A 21,706-nucleotide genomic window follows, 5' to 3' on the forward strand; every position below is an offset into this window, starting at 1 on the left:
GTATGGGAGCCTTTGTGTGTGACGGACATACATCCGCACATACATACCCACAAATATACAGACATACAGACGCCATCGACTCATCATATAAGCTCTTTTTGGTATTTATATACAAAACCAAATATGAGCTAAAAACCAGAAAATAACACATAATTCTCATTTAAATGATTAGGGCTAGTTTTATACTTGTTGATGTTTGATGATGGAAAGGAACACAAAAATATCTAACTTCAACAATCATTATAAATAAAACACGATGGTTCAGAATGTTCATTTACAAAGTTCACTCAAAATGGACTTTGAAAATGATAGTATTTTGACAGCTGTACCGCGGCTACTTACTAAAAGTCTGTTGAAAAAGTGTACTAAATATCGTTGTTTTTCAGGTCAACAAGTGATTGAATCAAAAACATGTGCCATGAAACAGTAAAACAACAACTGATAAATAAGTAACTTTTCTCAAGAGTAACTTGAAACGCCTAGCCTGAAAGAAAATTTCATCCCGTTTCACAGAAACTGACTGTGTATTCGAGCGCCACAGCAATGAATGGTGGGTCGCGGAATCCCCGCGAAAATCGCTCACACGTACGTACTTACGTCCAAAACATTGATCGTTCACTTTTAGCTGCATGATTCAGCTTGCCAAAAATATTTTTATTTTGTAGATAAATAATTGAATTTCTTATTTTTTTATTTCGTTTGTTAATGAAAAGTCATTTTAATGTTTTTAGATGCTTTAAAAAATTCAAAACCTGCTAAAAAAGTGACTATTTGGCCAAAATTCAAACAAAAAAACACAAAAACCAAGCTCGAATCATGGGCTATTTCTGTATGAACACTCTCAGTCTCTTTAGGCTTACGCTCATACTCTCGCTGATGCATGATTTTTGCATCGAAATTTTTCACTCATTTTCGTTGGTATGACTTTGAAACCTCAGGAAGCGATTGAGAAGAAAGGGATACCTTGAATTATTGAGGTATTTGCTGATAATTTGCCAAATTAAATGAGAAAATAGTGACAATATCACTGTTCGCTCCCATATAGTTATCAAAACAAGCCAACAATTGTATGAAACATGGACATACCTACAGACAGACTGACATACACAGACTGGCACAGAGTGATGACATTGACCCCAAGTGTGCCTTGGCCCATGAAGAGTGATAAAGATATAACAAACAGCTGAATGTAATGATAAAATAGTTAAGTGTAGGTCAAAGGCACTGAGGGTGAATGCAATTTGATTAGTTTCTTTCCTTTTCTACTTCTGTGATAATCTTTAAGACAATCAATCTGCAAGGCAGTTTATGTATTGACAACTATGTTATCTTTACAAGCACACAGCAAACTGTTCTTGATTTTTCATTTACAATATTTGACATAGACTGAAATATATAACATGCAACCAATGTTTACATTCTGCCCATACACCAGATATATGGTGAGATTTCAACATACAATTATTAAACTCAGAAACCCTACAGGAAAAGTAAACATTGTTTTCTTCAGGAACAGCTGGTGCATCTCACAAACTTAACAAATTACACAAGGATGATGACACAAGAGATAAGTTAAGAAATTTACCTGTGGTGAACTTGACTTTTCCTTTCAAATCCTTTAATACCTAACTTGACATCTTAAACTAAAATACATTGCATTGAACACGTACTCCCACACAATGACATAGTCACATGAGGCATGTCTAAGTTATGGTTCTAAATCGGAAAAAAAGATCAGACCTCTAGCTGTATTGGCCAGCCATGAAATACATATGTGCATAATAAATGAGGTACAAGATGTGACATCTTAAGGTCTAATATCCTATCAAAATTGGAGGGTATAGAACTTGTGGTTACTGAGTTATGCATATATATGTAAAATCAAGGTCAAAGGTCATTTAGGTCACGTGACATTTTGAAAAAAAAAATTGTATTGCTAATTAATCCCTATATGCCAAAAATCAGACCTCTAGCTCTATTCACTTGTCCAGAATTAGATATGTGCATAATTAATGAGGTAAAGCGTGTGTTGTCATAAGGTCTTCCATCCTACCACATATAAAGGACATAGCACTTGCTTATATTTTAGGTAAAAGGTCATCGAGGTCACATGACATTTTGTCAAAAACTTCTATCCTATAGTTATCCCTATATACCAAAAATCAGACATCCAGCTCTATTGGCTTGCTCAGAATTAGATATGTGCATAATTAATGAGGTACAGTATGTGGTGTCATATAAAGGTGTCCCATCATACCATACATGAAGGGTGTAGCACTTGTGGTTACTGAGTAATGGACAAATATGTATATTTCAGGTCACCAAGGTCATGTGACATTTTGTCAAAAAAATTGTATTGCTAAGTTATCCCTATATACCAAAAATCAGACCTCTTGCTCTATCTGACTCATGCAAATTAGGTATCCATGTCCATTATGCAAATTAAAGAATTAGGGCTCTATATTGCTGCATATTGTCATTTTTCATGAAATAGAGGTATTAGGCTTTCACGTGACGTATAATATTGCTGTATGATGTAGTTGTATATATTAAAATTATTAAAATATCATTATCCGAAAGGGGAAAATATATTTTTCGATATAATTATGAAATAATTTCAATAAAATAATTTTAATATCTCTTTGGGTATCTGTTTTGTATTCTACATGCAAATACCTTTCATTTGATATATAAATCGATAGTTTAAAGTATGCTTAGAATAGTTAATAAATTCCTAATTTTATATCACATTTCTGTAATTTGCGTACGCATGTGAATTATGCAACTTAGGAGCTACAGCCGTACTTGACAGCTCAACATTGACAATTTTCTTGATGTACAGATAATAAGCTTTCAGATGACATATGATGTGGCTTTATGTATTAAAAATTTTAAAATATTGTTATTCAAAAGGGGAAAATAATTTTTTCAATATAAATATATTTCATTGAAATCAATTTAAATATGTCTTTAGATAACCACATTGTATTCTACATGCAAATACCTTTCATTTGATATATCACCCCATCGTTCAAAAGTATGTTTATAGTAGTTAACAATGAAATTTCCAATTTATATCGCATTTATGCAAATTGGGTACCCCTGTGAATTATGCAAATTAAGGGGGGTATGGCCCTACTTGGCAGCTCCACATCGTCAAGTTTCTTGAAGTTGAGATAACAAGCTTTCAAATGACGTATAATGTGGCCGTATGTAAGGTGGGTACATTAAATGTGAAAAATAGGTGACTCTGCCGCTCGCCTAATATAAGTACTCAGATCAAACAACCCTATATTAAAGGTATACTGTCACCTGTTCTAATTTGCCACAGTTACCATGGAAAGAGAAAATCTAACCAATCACAGATTTTAAGCGGGTGGCCGCTTTTTTAAAAACAGCGCCCTCACATGGGCATTTTGAATACCAAGGAACGCTCCTTTGACCATATATGGGCATATTTAGATTACAGGTGACTGTGTACCTTAAAGAGTTAAACATTAAGCCGTAAATTTTATCATATGATCAATATTGAGATTGCCATGACAACAACCACAATATCAAACATTGCAGTTTATTCAATATTTGAAATAACACTACATGATACTAGTACTGGTAGTTTACTTTTACCATATCACTTAATTTACGTTCTGTTTATTATGTTTAAACCTACAATGCTTTTCAATGAATTTCATCTCATTATTTGACTCTGCACCTCTTTTACAACCACTTTTTGGTACAACTAAATAAATTATACAGCAAAGATGGACCTCCATACTGTGATAAAAGAGAACAACCTTTTAAGTCTTACCATTGACAGCTTTCTTGAAGAAGACTTCCTGTGCCTGTGCCAGCATGATAGCAGCTAACCAATGCAACATACTTGGTTCCATGTCTGATGTTTTAATACTGTTCATGTAGGAGTATGTATTATCTTTAAGATGTGTGAAGATACCTGCTGCAACCTGTTTGAGGGCAGAATATCATACCAGAACATTTTGGAAGTCTTAATAGATCACTAGATACACACAAGACAGCTATTATGTGTAATGTTGTTAGTAATACCTTACATATACATGATCATAATTGGCTGAGACTCACTTCCCTGATAGGAAAATAGTAATATAATACTGGTTGGGAAAAATAGCCCTGTTGTGGGTAGTAATATATCCCTGTTGTGTGCAGTGATATATCCCTGTTGTGTGCAGTAATATATCCCTGTTGTGTGCAGTAATATATCCCTGTTGTGTGCAGTGATATATCCCTGTTGTGTGCAGTAATATATCCCTGTTGTGTGCAGTAATATATCCCTGTTGTGTGCAGTGATATATCCCTGTTGTGTGCAGTGATATATCCCTGTTGTGTGCAGTGATATATCCCTGCTGTGTGCAGTGATATATCCCTGTTGTGTGCAGTAATATATCCCTGTTGTGGGCAGTAATATATCCCTGTTGTGGGCAGTGATATATCCCTATATCCCTGTTGTGTGCAGTGATATATCCCTGCTGTGTGCAGTGATGTATCCCTGTTGTGTGCAGTGATATATCCCTGTTGTGTGCAGTGATATATCCCCGTTGTGTGCAGTGATATATCCCTGTTGTGTGCAGTAATATATCCCTGTTGTGTGCAGTAATATATCCCTGTTGTGTGCAGTGATATATCCCTGTTGTGTGCAGTAATATATCCCTGTTGTGTGCAGTGTTATATCCCTGTTGTGTGCAATGATATATCCCTGTTGTGTGCATATATATCCCTGTTACCGTATTCCTCCGATTCTAAGACCCCTTTTCAGAATCAAAGATGACGAAAAAGATATGGGGGGTCTAATAAACGGATGTCACCGCGAAATCGAACGTCGAAGTTAATTTATGCTAATTTATGCAACGTTATGTAAATTTTTATGCCAATGATTTTTGATTCACGCTACAGACAACTCATCTTTGTGATATCGACTCATGGCCATGCTGCGTAGATACTGGCAGTCGAATCTGTACAAGTATAAATTAATAGAGATCCACAAGTCTTGAAATATAACGTATTTGCCATACCTTATTTTACTAAACAATACGATAGCAATAAATCTTTGTATTTCGTGAATAGATAATCACCACGAAACTTTGTACAACAAGTACGTTCCTCAGCAGCAGCTAGCTCCCCATAGCATGGCCACAAAGGTCAGACAATGAGTGAAGGGAAAGTCCCTGAAGTTCCGCTAGCTGTGATTGGTCAATTTACGCAATAGGTCAAAGGTGTCAGTGCATGAGGTCGAGTTAAAATTCTGTTCAGTGGGATGGTGTCCGTCCGATGTTTTCTATGTACGATTTTCATTTACTGTACTCCTTAAAATAAACAATCAATTACACGTCGTGAGTTTTATTATTTTGCTCCTAGTTTCAAAAAGTCTAACCGTATCTCGAAACGAAATGTGATATTACGAACAGCAGGCTCGAACAGGTAAAGTGTTGAGGCATCGGCTGGCTGAGACGAAAGATTGCTGCGTCAATCTGCTTTATATTTGATGTGTTGATTTTTTGGCAATACACCCTGAAGTTTTTTTATTACTTGTATCGATGACCGAAATGTCTCATGATGTGGAATTCAGTCATCTATTATCAACTGTTCGGAATGCACGTTTTTGTTCTAACTGTAAGTGTATAGGGCCGTTTAAGCTTATGAAGTTGGGTATTTTTCCCTCGCAAGACTTCGAAAGCGTGCATAATCTTGAAAATCTGTTACACTATCGTTCTACTCATTGCTGGGACTAGTTCAGGAAAGGACACAAACAAATGCCATTCAAACAATAAATACCTTCATTATATGAGAAAAACTACAAAATTGATGAAACATAAACGGAAGATTCAAATTCAAAGAATTTTCAGTTCATGCGCGGAAGAAACTTTGGATATCGCGTTTCGTTTGTCAACACAATAATTGCCCTCTTCATCTAAGTTAAACCAGTCGAAGTCGATATCGTCATCATTAAGTCTTTTTGAAAGATTTTACGATGCCAATGATATTTCTATTTTCACTGGTTGCTTATACGGTAAAGTTGAACGTAAGAGAAAACTTGCAGCGCTTCACAATGATCACAAAAGAAAACTTACGTGATAGAAAACTGTTGAAAAAATCTTTTTATACTTTAATGGTAAATTTGAACGTAAGAGAAAACGTGCAGCTATTCACAATGATCACAAAAGATACCTTACCTGATAGAAAACTGTTGAAAAAATCTTTATAAGCACACCATTTAAAGAGCAACTTTTTCATGTGCCGTAGTCTTTTGCCTCAGTAGTATGAAAACGAAAGTGTAAAAGTTGAGCGAAGCAAGTTCAAAGCTCGTGTCATTCACACGTCCCAAATTTACTATTGATAACGGCAACAAAGGATTTCCCGACATCGTTACAAGATCCAATAAAAATGCGTCGATTTATCGTAGACTTTATTTTCTGAAAAGTCATAAGACAGTGCACGGTCGTCATGGGCAAGAAAAAAAAGTAATTATTAAAAACATTCTCGCTGTCGGCATGCCTAACTACCGTCGCAATCAGCTAGAACTTGGTTTGCCGTATGAACTTCGCCGAGATGCAGACAACATACACGATCGAAATGCTGTAGCCGTTGTTCAAGATGGTTGCAAAGTTGAAAGTTTGAAGCGAGATGCAGCACTCATACCGGGCACGGTTACTTTAGAATATCATCGATCGTGACGTGTCAGTCAACAAAAATACTACTTGAAGGCAAAGAAGAAAGCATTCATCCATTCTCCAAGAGTTGGCATGGCAGAGAAATGTCACGTCGGTGTTTTGGCAAATAATGCGGCTGTACCTCTGCTAAAGCAATCAGTCCGAGGTGCTGTTTTCACCGTACATATTCACTAAAACAGACAAAATCCTGCCGCTGACCAAAAAAAAAATGAAACTATCCTTTTAAGGGCCACAACAGTCTCCAAAAAGAGAACTACTGATACCCAAACTTTTTTGTGTTTGTATGAGCATGGAGGTAGTAGCCATGGTATGAGTGTAAATTGTGTTTGTTTGATCGTGATGAAATGAGCGAATCGTACTTGATCGACAAGTCCGAAAACCCGACGATCCTAAATGTTCATTTCATGGTTGCCAAATTGCATCGAAATGTTCGATTCGTACATAATCAGATGTTGAAAAATCTGCTTATTTTGATGGTTGCAAAATGACAGTAACGAAAAGATATTGTACTAGATCGAGATGCTAAAAAATCCAACTCTTTTATATTGTTCATTTAGGTAGTGAAATCCAAGTGTAGTTTTATCGCCAGGACATTATAGAACTGTTCCCGATTGACATGTTCCAAACCCCAACAATAGTGTGCGTGTGTGTGTGAGGTTTGATACTTCACTTTGACACTTGTTTGTGACTTTGATAAGCAGCGTAGGTGTTGTGGATATTCTGGTCTCATTACATGACAATGGCTCTATTGTTCCAGTCAAAATTCGGGTGTACCCCCCCTGGGGGTCTTATAAACGAACTAACAGCTAATTACGAATTGATAAAATAATCCTGGGGGGTCTTATAAACGGGCGGGGTCTTAGAATCGGAGGAATACGGTATATGCAGTATTATTATACCTCACGTATTATTCAGGTACTGTGATTGGCTGAGCCTCACTCACGTGATATAGAACAAAAAGTGATAGAACATGGCAAGGTGATATAGCCCTGTCGTGTGCGCTGATATAGCCCTGTCGCGTGCAGTGATATAGCCCGCTACCACGTTCTGGAATACCGCGCGTCCTTTCTGCGCGTACCACATCATTGCGTACATTTGCTTTGTATTTCTGTAAAGCAATGGCTTTTGAAAAGGTACAAGAAATTAGCTCAACCTGAAGTACACGACGATGTTAATACATTAAACGAGAAAAGCTTGAACAACACTGTCTTCGTTTTTAGACGTTAATTCAACTTCATGTAGCATTGCGATCGAGCAACAAATAGAACGTTTCACTGTGGCGAGTCTCGTTCGACACTTGACTGCATTCTGAGCAAAGTTTCGAAAGCAAGTGTTTGTTCGGTGTAATGAAATTAATAACACACGCTAGCATGGACAAGATCAAGATTTGTTGCCTGCCCTTGGGCTGGTGCTCATGACGGTAATATTGATGATACCCTCGCCTTCAGCTTGGGCATCATCAATATTACTGTCATGAGCACCATCCCTTGGGCGGGCAACAAATCTTGATCTTGCCCTTGCTGGCGTGTGTTATTATTTGAATATATCCTTGTTGTGTGCAGTAATATATCTCAGTTGTGTGCAGTGATATATGCGTGTTATATACAGTAATATATCCTTATTGTGTGCAGTAATATATGCCTGTTGTGTGCTGTAATATATCCCTGTTGTGTGCAGTAATATATCCCTGTTGTGTGCAGTAATATATCCCCGTTGTGTGCAGTAATATATGCCTGTTGTGTGCAGTAATATATCCCTGTTGTGTGTAGTATTATATCATACCATTATATTGATGGTGCAAATACAGCGATCTGATTGGTCAAGACGCGAAAAGAACCATGGTATATTGGCATTATACCATGGGTGGCATACGCGCGAGCTCTCAGCTTGAACGAAAATCTGTTTATGACATTCCACGCCAATACAATCTTATGACATAAAAGCAATAAATCACACCTGGTGATTGCGTACCACTAAATTTTGACCAGTTCACTTCATATTTGTACTCACTATCGCTCGTGCACATATGTCGTGAAACTGGTCAACATCTTGGTATACTATCGCTTGGAGTGCTATATTGCTTAAATATATCCCTGTTGTGTGCAGTGATATATCCCTGTTGTGTGCAGTGATATATCCCTGTTATATGCAGTAATATATCCCTGTTGTGTGCAGTGATTATCCCTGTTGTGTGCAGTAATATATCCCTGTTGTGTGCAGTGATATATCCCTGTTGTGTGCAGTAATATATCCCTGTTGTGTGCAGTGATATATCCCTGTTGTGTGCAGTGATATATCCCTGTTGTGTGCAGTGATATATCCCTGTTGTGTGCAGTAATATATCCCTGTTGTGTGCAGTAATATATCCCTGTTGTGTGCAGTGATATATCCCTGTTGTGTGCAGTGATATATACCTGTTATATGCAGTGATACATCCTTGTTGTGTGCAGTGATTATCCCTGTTGTGTGCAGTGATATATCCCTGTTGTGTGCAGTGATATATCCCTGTTGTGTGCAGTGATATATCCCTGTTGTGTGGAGCATTATATTATGGCTTTGTCAATACCAGTGAATTTTGTGAGTCATATCCTTACATTATTACTAATAATGTATTCCATCATTCAGCATTGCGGCTCAACAGCATAACAATACAAGTTTTTTTTTGGATAACGAAAAAAGGACTACGCATTTAAAAGGAGGGAAAGTATGGGACAAGGTAATAATGTCTTACAAAAAAATGTCTTATGTCAAAAAAATGATTAATCGTACAGATTTATAATTTTTTTGAGTCCTCCCGCTTGCACTTGTCGTATGCTGTCAATGGCTCGTGTTTAGCATGCAGTCCCCATCTGTTACGCTGCAGTATGCAGTACTACTACTACTACGTTGTTTACAACATGATTTGCTTCGTTGCCGTATAAGTGAACAGAACTCACTATGCTTGCAAACTCCTAGACAATACTGGGTTTGACACATGACATATTATATATGTCAGTGGCCATGTAAATTATGCAAGCGTGAAAGGCTACCCGAACCTGCCGTAAACGGGCCAACAACAGGAGCTTGCTGTCATCAACCTTGACTGGAGGTGTCTATGGAAATTACTACGGAGCTATTCAGAGTCTCGGTCCAAGGTCAGCTACTGCCAACAATCATGACTACCGTGGACTCTCCGTTGATCTAATATCTTGGCCGCCTGGTTCTGATGCACTGACTGTAATCGCAGAACTTTCATTCATCATTTTTTTCTCCTTGTCTGTGGTTTCACCTTGCCTTGTTTATGACATCGCAACAGAGACCCTCCAGTATGTTTGTCAACAGTACCTTTCAAACACCCGTTTACGTGGAGTTTTCTCTTTCGCCGAAATAAAATAACTCTTCTCAAGAAGCCATCCAAAATTAAATTTATACACACAATTATTAATGAAATTTAAACATTTGAATAACTTTGTTGAACTCTGTTGATATCCTTTGCAACGAATGCTGTACTACTAGAGACATAATAATGATCGTATTGATCAGCTGATACCATGGCATGCAGCTTGCTGATCATGCTGATGTCGATGCATGAACATTCCGTTTCCGTTTCCGTGATGTTTCAAGTTCGATATAGATGGTAGGGATGCAATTCCTTTTCATTTCCTTCGAAAATACATCGCTTTTTAATACCAATTTAACCGTGAAAGTGCTGCTCATTTTTGTGTTGAACGTGCATGTTCAGTGCAGTGTGGAATGTGTGTAAATGTATACTCAAGCAAACTTTGCACTCCATAATGTACTCGACTTTGCCTTGCACATTATGTCATGCAAAGTTTGCTTTCGTCCATAATGGCCCGGGAGGTGGTACATTATTGCTTAAGTATATCCCTGTTGTGTGCAGTAATATATCCCTGTTGTGTGCATATATCCCTGTTGTGTGCATATATATCCTTGTTGTGTGCAGTAATATATCCCTGTTGTGTGCAGTAATATATCCCTGTTGTGTGCAGTAATATATCCCTGTTGTGTGCAGTAATATATCCCTGTTGTGTGCATATATATCCCTGTTGTGTGCAGTAATATATCCCTGTTGAGTGCAGTAATATATCCCTGTTGTATGCAGTAATATATCCCTGTTGTGTGCATATATATCCCTGTTGTGTGCAGTAATATATCCCTGTTGAGTGCAGTAATATATCCCTGTTGTATGCAGTAATATATCCCTGTTGTGTGCATATATATCCCTGTTGTGTGCAGTAATATATCCCTGTTGAGTGCAGTAATATATCCCTGTTGTGTGCAGTAATATATCCCTGTTGTGTGCATATATATCCCTGTTGTGTGCATAATATATCCCTGTTGTGTGCAGTAATATATCCCTGTTGAGTGCAGTAATATATCCCTGTTGTGTGCAGTAATATATCCCTGTTGTGTGCATATATATCCCTGTTGTGTGCAGTAATATATCCCTGTTGTGTGCAGTAATATATCCCTGTTGTGTGCAGTAATATATCCCTGTTGTGTGCAGTGATATATCCAAGAACCATATCTTGCCAAAGCATATTGTTTCTACACATAATGAATCATTTAGCACTAGTTGTGAATATACAAATTAGGTACATGGAATGAGTTCAAGCTGAATTAGATGAGATTTTTATAAAACTGTACAGAAAGTACACACAAATAACTACAAATAACGCAGTCTCTATTTTAAGAAATTCTGATACAGCAATTTAAACATGGAGTGGTTCATGGCAGCAAGTCTTGATTCTGCCATGACTACATTCTGTGCCGTGTTTCAGACATAGAAATATTTATTCTGTGTTACAAACTTAATAATAACACAGTAAGGGTAAGACCACGAGTGGTCACCCTGTCTCACGTTACATAATACTCTTGATAGTGTTTTGATGATACCCTCGCCTTGGGGCAGCATCATTAGTGCTACTGTTGAGTGAGCACCATCCTATATGGGCAGGTGACAAATTGTGATCTTCCCTTTGCTATCATGTGTTACTATTCAAAAGATGATGAACTCCTCAAACAGAGGATGATAGGACCAATGGATGTTGACTCTAAACTAAAGACATACATTATCACAATCAAATATGAGATATGAACAAACCTTGAAATGGTTGGCAGCCTTTTTAAGTCCTTCATCAGAATCAAAGTTTTGAATACAAGCAATTTGACTGTGGAGTGATGCCATATTAAACAACACACATGCCTTCTCAAAAGACGATGATGACATACCTGTAAAGGGAATCAAATGACAATGAATTACATTTTTGAACTCAATATTAATGTACAAAGTACCAAGCTGTAATCATTAATAATTGCGACTAAATTCAACATTTTAATGTACATATTTTATGAATGTAAATTGTACTGTCAGTGCTGACTTTGTTTGTTTTGCTTATAGAGTTATTTCCAGTCATGTACAGACCTTTTCCCCGATTATCCACAATACAACAGACTGTTATAGAAGAATGACACAAATTTGATATGCAAAATAATGCCCCGTGTATAATCTAACCATCAGCGACGAAAATATAGGTCAGGGTGTAATCTGCCATAAAGTTCTATGAGTAACATATCCTGCGTGTACCCTACGGCCAAAAAGTTCTATGCGTAAGCATAACGTACGCTTTGTAGACCTAGTGCGCACTGCACATTTTTTCTTGATGTCTGGTATTTTTGTCGGATGCGTAAACAATTAAGAACACAAACATAAAATTCTACTTCATATTTGATAATGTGCAGATGCTAAATATCCTGCACAAACGTATCAGTTTCAGATTCAGAGTACAATCTGGATGCTGCTGCAGCTTTATTAGCTTCAGATTCAGAGAACAGTCTTGATGCTGCTGCAGCTTTATTAGCTTCAGATTCAGAGAACAGTCTGGATGCTGCTGCAGTTTTATTAGCTTCAGATTCAGAGAACAGTCTGGATGCTGCTGCAGCTTTATTAGCTTCAGATTCAGAGAATAGTCTGGATGCTGCTGCAGCTTTATTAGCTTCAGATTCAGAGTACAGTCTGGATGCTGCTGCAGCTTTATTAGCTTCAGATTCAGAGAACAGTCTGGATGCTGCTGCTTAAAAATGACTTCAAATTCTCAGTGTCAGGTGATACAGCGAAAACGGAGTCAGCGTGGACTCTCTCTTGTGCCGCGCGACAAAATAAACGCAGCCACTGACGTTTTTTACAGACAAAACACACAGACAATGTAGCAAATGTCATGAAATCTTTTTCTATTGAAAAGGCGTGCTAGCGTTACCAGGACTTACTTTTTTGAACGTGTTGATTTCGTCATGGATGTGTAAGACAAATATATCCATGTCTTGAACAAAATAATTGAAAAAAATTTAAATTTCAATACTATCGATGATTTTATCCACCTCACAAAAAAACCAAGGGTTTTCCGTCTTTAACTGACGCTAAAAGAGGATAGCGTCAATGGAAAAACACACTATGGACCCGACCCTAGTACGGATAGTCCCTGGGGTAGAGGTGTCGATCAAACAGTCGGCGGTGTGCTAGTTGTCGTCGGAATTTTGTCTGGACGGTCGACGTTTATAATAGACGTACTGTGATGAAGGTGGCATCAAATAGTATATATACGGAGTATGATACTAGCATTTCGATGGCAGCAATCTATATCGAGCTGCATGCTTGATGCGATGTTTGTTCAGTTGATGCTCTCCCAGTTTGGCTTATGCTACCACCTCGATTGACCAAGTAAGTTTGTGTAAATGCAGACGCAGGAAACGTGATACCGTTCCGTTCAAGCTTTTTCTGTACACAATTTACTGTATTTTTGGTTTTATTCCTCAACTCGCCATGAAGAACATTTTGTAACAATAAGAATACAAATTGGATCTCTTGTTTGATTTGTGGGATTGATTGAATAGGCGGTGTGCCTTTGATGACGTTTAGTTTGGGTGTTTTGTCTGTAACAAACGTCTATGGCTGCGTTTATTTTCTTGCGCCGCACAACAGAGAGTCCACGCTGACTCCGTTTTCGCTGTAATATTATTTGCTGGTAAAATTTTCAACAGAGGAGCAATTTCAGCAAAATAAATGGTTGAGTTTGTACACGCCATGTGATGCCCGATGACACATATGGTCATAATTGATCAAGCACTGATTTGTGCTGACCCTCCAGTAGCCTTCCCACTGTTAAACAGTTTGCTTATTGTATAACTTGGATACTTTGTTGTCCTCTTGAAAGTGTTCAGTTTTGTACTTTGTCCATTTTGGAATGTACCATACCACACTCTCTGCTAGTGTGACTTGAGTATAATAACAAAGATTGATAAAGATTGATAATGGGCCAGATTGGGACAGCCAGTGACAAACCACCTATTGACATACTGATTATTCTATCAGTAATTTTCTGTGACGAAAACACCCATACATTGCTCTACAATGTTAACAATACATGATAGTTTCATCAGTGACTGGGGCACTGAACCAAATTTTCCATGATAGGACAACTTTTCTTTTATGTATATCATATTGCTTGTTGACTTTCTTTTTATCATAGCTTTCCCTGGGCTTATCCTTGTTGGCTCTGTCCTAAAATTCTACTCAGTAGGAAACTGAAACTGTGAAATTTGTAATAAATTTGTGCTTCACATACACATCAAGAACAGTCAACAGGAAGCCAGTAATACAGTTAGATGACAGTGAGGTTTCAACACTTAATTTTGACGCACAAATAATTTATCTTTTAGAATTATTTATATCCATTCATCAAAGATGTCAGACATCCACAAAGATGAATGCTACACCTGTTATGAATTCATTTTCAAGTGTTTAAGTTTCCTGACCAATAGCTAAAGTTTGCAATCTTGGAGGTGTTACAGGGCAATACTTATAAACACTGATATAAAAGTTTGCAGAGATATGGAATAAAAAACATCTAAAATACAAAGGTCTAGACTGTATTCACGCTGATACCTTGTGCATTCCTTACTTATCCTTTCTTATTTATTCATTATTGGTAACAGATGATGATGGTGGTACTGAACACATCTGCCTCTAACAGTCCATAAATGGACACATGGAATTCATCAACATCACAGTCCATAAATGGACATATGGAATTTACCAACATCACAGTCCATATATCTTCATATGGAATTCACCAACAGGTGCTTGGCATGTTCATTTCCAACTTTCTGTCTTTGGAAATCTAACAGTTGCTATTGTAACATAATCGTAAAACTGTAAAAATAGAGTATTTCATCTTCGGTCTTTCAGAAATTAATTTCTAATAACAACAAAGTCAACATTGTTAAAGTGATGTGAGATCATGTTCTACTTTCAGTTTGGTTTCTGTGAAGACACACAGCTGATCTACCTACAGATACTTGATCAAACTAACAGTGAATCAAAATGAAAAATATGAGCATTGTTCAAATGTTCAAATCATTTATTGAGTTAAGATGCTAATTTGCAATGTCATTCTAAGGAAAAAGCTTAGACTTGCTTGCCACAGTTCACAATGTTGCATTTTTCCCGTATATACTTACTTTGTTTTCTTTGTCCACCAAACCATGAACCTTTATTGAAAGCATCATACCATGTGTAGGAAACACGAATCTATAAAGTTCAATGAAAGTATAGATTAATTACATTAATAGTAATTACATGAACAGTGTTAGATACAGAGAAGGCCACAAACTCTGCATTCAAACAAGATAACTACACAATACAGACGTGTACATAAATTTTACGTAACTTTTCTACAAATGATACACTTTCATCCTAAATTTTATTCTTACTCTCAATTGCTGACACTAAAATCATGTTTGTAAGTAGTTGATTGCTTGCAGACATATAACTGTCTCAGTCTACCTGAGAGACCAACATTTATTTATGTCCTCCTGACATGTGAATATGGAATGTGATGTAGCAAGTAGGACTCCTGAAAGGTCAATATGAAGTCTGATGTAGCAAGCATGACTCCTAACAGGTCAATATGCATGAAGTCTGATGTAGCAAGTAGGACTCCTGAAAGGTCAATATGAAGTCTGATGTAGCAAGCATGACTCCTAACAGGTCAATATGGAGTCTGATGTAGCAAGCATGACTCCTGACAGGTCAATATGAAGTCTGATGTAGCAAGCATGATTCCTAACAGGTCAATATGAAGTCTGATGTAGCAAGCATGACTCCTAACAGGTCAATATGCATGAAGTCTGATGTAGCAAGTAGGACTCCTGAAAGGTCAATATGAAGTCTGATGTAGCAAGGAAGACTCCTGACATGTCAATATGGAGTCTGATGTAGCAAGAAGGACTCCTGAAAGGTCAATATGAAGTCTGATGTAGCAAGCATGACTCCTAACAGGTCAATATGCATGAAGTCTGATGTAGCAAGTAGGACTTTTGACAGGTCAATATGAAGTCTGATGTAGCAAGGAAGATTCCTGACAGGTCAATATGAAATCTGATGTAGCAAGTAGGACTCCTGAAAGGTCAATATGAAGTCTGATGTAGCAAGTAGGACTTTTGACAGGTCAATATGAAGTCTGATGTAGCAAGCATGACACCTGACAGTTCAATATGAAGTCCAATATAGCCAGTATCACACTACAATCTGACACAGGAAACATTTTAGCCATTTTCAGATCATCACCAATACATGTAGTTGTTTGCAGACTTTAGCAAAGGTAGAAGTTAACCCCACCGTAGATGTCCATACAAGCAGTTACCTTTTTAAAAATTTGGGTGATATTACAAGAGTGACACCACTAATTTCTTAGAAATTTTTAAGCCATCTTACCAGGCGCTTGCTCCTCACTTTGGCACCATTTTGCAAGTGGTATAGCCATAAACTGATGACGTCAAATGGCCATACACAAAACATAGACACCTTGTAATTATGGCACTGTGTGTTGTGTACGGTGATTTGACGTCATCAGTTTGTGGCTATACCACTTGTAAAATGATGCCAAAACTTTATGTAGTCATGTTTATTTGATATATTTCACTATAATTGTACTTCTTTCTAGTCATTCCTGAACTTAAGCAATAACAAGCTTTAAATTCAATTGGCCATTGTCTGACAAATTGAATTTTTTGTGATTCTGTAGTGACATTTGAATACAACTTGACAACACCAAGTTGAGAATTCTAAATTACTGGTAAAAACTTCACAGATAAACTGAAAAGTTATCAAAACTAATAGCTGTTACTATGCTCTTTCATATTTTACCACTGTATGTCAAGAACTTGCATCACAAGATTTGTTAAATCTTATTGTTGTTGCAGTTTTTCAAAGTCAGAAATTGTTACTGAGAACTAACAGTTAAAATATTGACTGTCTTGTCAATTTCCAATACTATGGAAAGAAAGTAAACTTCAATTTTTTCCTTATTGTTTTGAAGTGAAACTTTTACAAAAACATCAGAAAGGGTAATATCACTTTTAAAATCACTTACCTGATTTCTGCTACAGGTAACTTGGCTTCTGTAGCAACCAATTGATCGTAATATCTAAAACACAAATAGCAATTAATGAATATTCACTGCTAATTCTTATGCGTAGTACCAGAGAATTGAGACAATTAAAACACATGTTTATGAAAAAGTAACAAATCATCCTGAGTCCTCTGTAATTTCCTGAACATTGATGGTTGTTCTTCCATGAGTCAAGGAAGTGATAATGTACAATGTGTGAATAAACATTATCAATGAAAGTAATAGCTACTCACTAGACAGTGTGCTGTGACATTGTGGGGTTATTTTGCATATGTTTCCTTGTTGCCAATGAAAAGTGAAAGGTGTGTTCAAGAAGACTCCAAAGTTTTCACTTGAACAAATGCATAAGTGGACTTTGTGGCTTCACTGGCATAACATTGCATGCTACAAAGCCAGTATCATTATCTTGTTGTTTTTCTTTTTGGAGCTAGCAGTTGCACTGTTTTCTGTTCTGAAGTCAGAAAGACACTGCTTGTATGCTGTGCGTTCTGCATAATACCCATCCAGAGCTTCCGTTAATGCAAACCCTGCATATTTCAAACATAATTACCCTGACATATGCAAAGTAAAATGTAGTCTGTGTAATCTGATATGCATTGAAAAAGTACAGTCTCTGTAACAAAGACATGAGCACACATGGTTTCCCTCCAATGTGTAGTTTATCAGGACTAAAAATAAATGATTGCTAATAAAGAAAAATACAGTAAAGGACAGTGTGCTCACATTCGGTTTGAATTGGTCCATTCGAGAAATATTTAAACCAGGAAAAACAAGAATGACAAAAGCAAATAAGGTCTCCAACTTAGGTACTAGTGTCATCTTTAGGAACATGCATATCAACTTCTATAGCAATGGGACAAGCAGATCCTAAATACATAAGCAAATGTCAACAACAAAAAATAGACAGAGAATGTTTGATAAGAAGAAAAGGTGGGAGTGGGTAAAAAAATGTACAAGGGATCTGGTAAAAAAGTAATGCTACCTCATCAATCTTCTGGACCCTACCCCCTCCTGAATATCAAATGTTCCATCCCTTGGTATTACATAACGCCAGATGACAGGAAATATATTTACAACCTTGGGAATTTTTTAATTAATCCCATGAGTGTTATCATTCTAATGTAAACAGCACTTAAGTTAGTTACAGATCCTGAAATGCCTTCCACTGTGGGCAGTGATTACAACATCTGAAATTATCCTTGATCCAAATTTCTCATCAGTTCTTATATGTCTTACATAGAAAAGTTGCAAAAATTGGTCCGCAATGAAAAAATTCACCTCAGCTTTGTTTTCTGGATCAAATTTTCCTACAAATTGATACCAAATATGACAAAACTATGTTCACAGCCTTCAAAACTGTCTCACAACATATCCTGGGTTGGTGTAAGTCATTTAAGGTCACAAACTGAGAAAATTACCTAAAATATACAAATTTTGGGGTTTCCCAACACTTTGAGCAGAAACTTTATCTAATAACATCCCTCAGGACTTTATACCAAATTACAAAGCTATCAAACAAGTAATTTTGAGAACAAGTTTTCTTGACCAAAAATGACAATATTGTCTTAAAAATACAAACTTGTATATTTCAGGACAATTTCCACATATCTAACTATTGTCATCTTTGTACGTCTGTGTACCAAATACAAAAGCTGTCTGTCAAGGGGTTTTAAAAAGATAATACTGTTTAAGATTTTTTGACCAAAAATGACAAAATTGTTCCAAAATAGTTATTTTCCCAATTTTGTCATAATTTCAACAAATTAGAAGCATAACACCCTTGCAAAGATCCAACCCAAATTTGAGAGTGATTGGGCAGGCGTTTTCAGAGAAGAAGAATTTTTACTGAAAATGAGAAAAATCACCAAAAAATTCAGTAAAAATACAAAATTAAGGATATCTTCACAATATTCATAAAACTGTATAAGGTTCACCTAAGGTACTTGCACACAAATTTTCAAAGCAATCAAAACAGCGGTTCTCGAGATATTAATTCTTGACCATTTTCACATTTTGTAAGCTCATTTGCATAATTTTGGCAATGCAGACTTCATTTGAACAAAATCCCATCTATAGCCCAGGATGCATCTACACACCAAATACCAAGCTGAAATGTGCAGCGGTTTGCGTGTTTTTGATGTTGACGGACATACTGTACACACGTACATACATACATACTTACCGTACATACATGTACATATGGTACACACGTACATACATACATACATACATGCATACATATACATACATACATACAGACGCCATCGACTTCAGCTTATACGATAAACTCACATTGGTATAACCAAATGTGACCTAAAAAATGTTTATGATTTTGCAACATTTTGTCCTACATCCTATAAATCACGTTGAATCAATTGTTTCCTTCAAGGCTGTACTGATTACTAATAAAAATGTAACATGTTCAAAAGAGTTCGTTGTTATGCATACACTTTTGATTACGGTGGTCCTGAAGTTTTTCCAATTCCTGTTTATGGTTTAGTCAGTATTTCCAAAATACTGGTATGTCAAAACATAAAACCATTGGCAGTTTCTTTGCACCATCGACAAAAGTGGAAGTAGGAAAGACGTCAAGCTAGCAAACCAGCCATCGAGCAGCAGTGATGTTTCCACGTGTCCATGTTTCCGTGGCGACAAAGTTGGCCATAATTGCAACCATGATTCCAGTCTCACCTGTCCCATGTGAATGTTGGTTCAGTACCCAACACGTCAAACACGTCAAACAGTCTGCATCTTGTAAAAATACCGTCAAGGACAGTGTGCTCAAATTCCGTTTGAATTGGTAAATTCAAGAAATATTTAAACCAGAAAAACAAGAATGACAAAAAGCAAATAAGGTCTGCAACTTAGGTACTGGAGGTCATATTTAGGAACATGCATATCAACTTCTATAGCAATGGGACAAGCAGATCCTACATACATAAGCAAATGTCAACAAAAAAATTAGCCAGAGAAGCTTGACAAAAAGAAAAGGTGGGAGAGTGGGGAAAAAATAAAGAGTGGGAAAAAATATACAAGGGATCTGGTAAAAAGTAATGCTACCTCATCAATCTTCTAGCCCCTACCCCCTCCTGAATATCAAATGTTCCACCCCTTATAAGACCAGCTGGCAGGAAATGTATTTACAACCTTGGGAATGTTTTAATTAATGCTATGAGTGCTAGCATTCGAATGTAACAGCACTTAAATCAGTTACAGATATTGAAATGCCTTCCACTGTGGGGGGATTACGACATCTGGAATTATCCTTGATCCAAATTTCTCATCAGTTCTTGTGTCTACATGCAAAAGTTGCAAAAATTGGTTCGCAATGAAAAAATTTTCCTCAGCTTGTTTTCTGGATCAAATTTACTACAAATTGATACCAAATATGACAAAATTATGTTCACAGCCTTAACTCTCACACAACATATCCTGGGTTGGTGTAGGTCATTTAAGGTCACAAACTGAGAAAATTACCTAAAATATAAAATTTGGGGCTTTCCCAACACTTTGAGCAGCAGATTTATCTAATAACATCCCTCGGGACTTTTGTACCAAATTACAAAGCTATCAGACAATTTTGAGAACGTCTATGTCCCATAGTTTTAACATCTTTCCTTGATCAGAAAGTAATTTTACAAATAACTGTAACGACCCATTATACATTCCCAACTTTTCAGTATTTGATTTAAACTAAGGTTAGCTGGTGCTAATACATGGATGTCCAGCATTTTCAAATATCCTCTGAAGTTAGTGGAGGGCTTATACAGGAGCTGGACTGAGACGAGTACAGTAAGATTACTGTACTTGTTGATTAGGACCTCCCTCCCCCTCTTTTAGAGGATTTTCAAAAATGCTATACATCCGTATGAAAGATCCCTCCCTAGTTTAGTTCAAAAAGCCAAAAAATCACAACTCAAAATTGATGATAGTATGACTTCAACTTTCACATATGCGAAGTTGTTGCTGACTGACCAACTAACGATTTAGAAGAGAATTAACTTGCACATTATTTGAAAGACGGTTCTGTCTGTGGCTTCTCTGCTAGGTGACTGGCTTCCGTTTGTTGTGAGTTACAATGCGATCAAAACTTACCATATTGTTGTAGCTAATTGCCAAATGACACTTTCAAGAAATTAGTAGTCCCCAAGCAAGGTTTTGTCCATGGACAACCATTGCCAGATATTAGTAGTCCCCATGCAAGGTTTTGTCCATGGGACAACAATTGCCAGATTTAGTAGTCCCCATGCAAGGTTTTGTCCATGGGAAAACCATTGCCAGATATTAGTAGTCCCCATGCAAGGTTTTGTCCATGGGACAACCATTGCTAGATATTAGTAGTCCCCAATCAAGGATTTGTTCATGAGACAACCATGGCTATGTATGTGTGAAGCAAGAAAGGTTTGAGAGTTGACATCTTCCATCTGTGGTAAAATTGAGTTCCTTAGCCGGGTTTGTGTTGGTATTAACGTTGTGCGGTATGGCTGCAATACATCAGCTCGAGCTTTGCTCTCGGGTTGTGGGTTGGACATCAAT

At 37.0% G+C, this 21,706-nt stretch overlaps 2 protein-coding genes across 2 annotated transcripts in view; one reads left to right on the plus strand and one right to left on the minus strand.

Annotated features, from left to right (window-relative positions):
* Positions 1-21,706, plus strand: part of LOC139124777 (putative hydroxypyruvate isomerase) — a 315,395-nt gene that overhangs the window by 115,408 nt on the left and 178,281 nt on the right. The window lies entirely within an intron of this gene.
* Positions 1-21,706, minus strand: part of LOC139125101 (programmed cell death 6-interacting protein-like) — a 96,177-nt gene that overhangs the window by 70,458 nt on the left and 4,013 nt on the right. Inside the window, 5 exon segments of the mRNA XM_070691212.1 lie at positions 3,809-3,962; positions 11,806-11,933; positions 15,219-15,288; positions 16,474-16,525; positions 17,132-17,185. Coding sequence (XP_070547313.1) covers positions 3,809-3,962; positions 11,806-11,933; positions 15,219-15,288; positions 16,474-16,525; positions 17,132-17,185 — 458 coding nt within the window.

The sequence above is a fragment of the Ptychodera flava genome (assembly GCF_041260155.1).
Source record: "Ptychodera flava strain L36383 chromosome 23 unlocalized genomic scaffold, AS_Pfla_20210202 Scaffold_24__1_contigs__length_23054250_pilon, whole genome shotgun sequence".
Lineage (NCBI taxonomy): Eukaryota > Metazoa > Hemichordata > Enteropneusta > Ptychoderidae > Ptychodera > Ptychodera flava.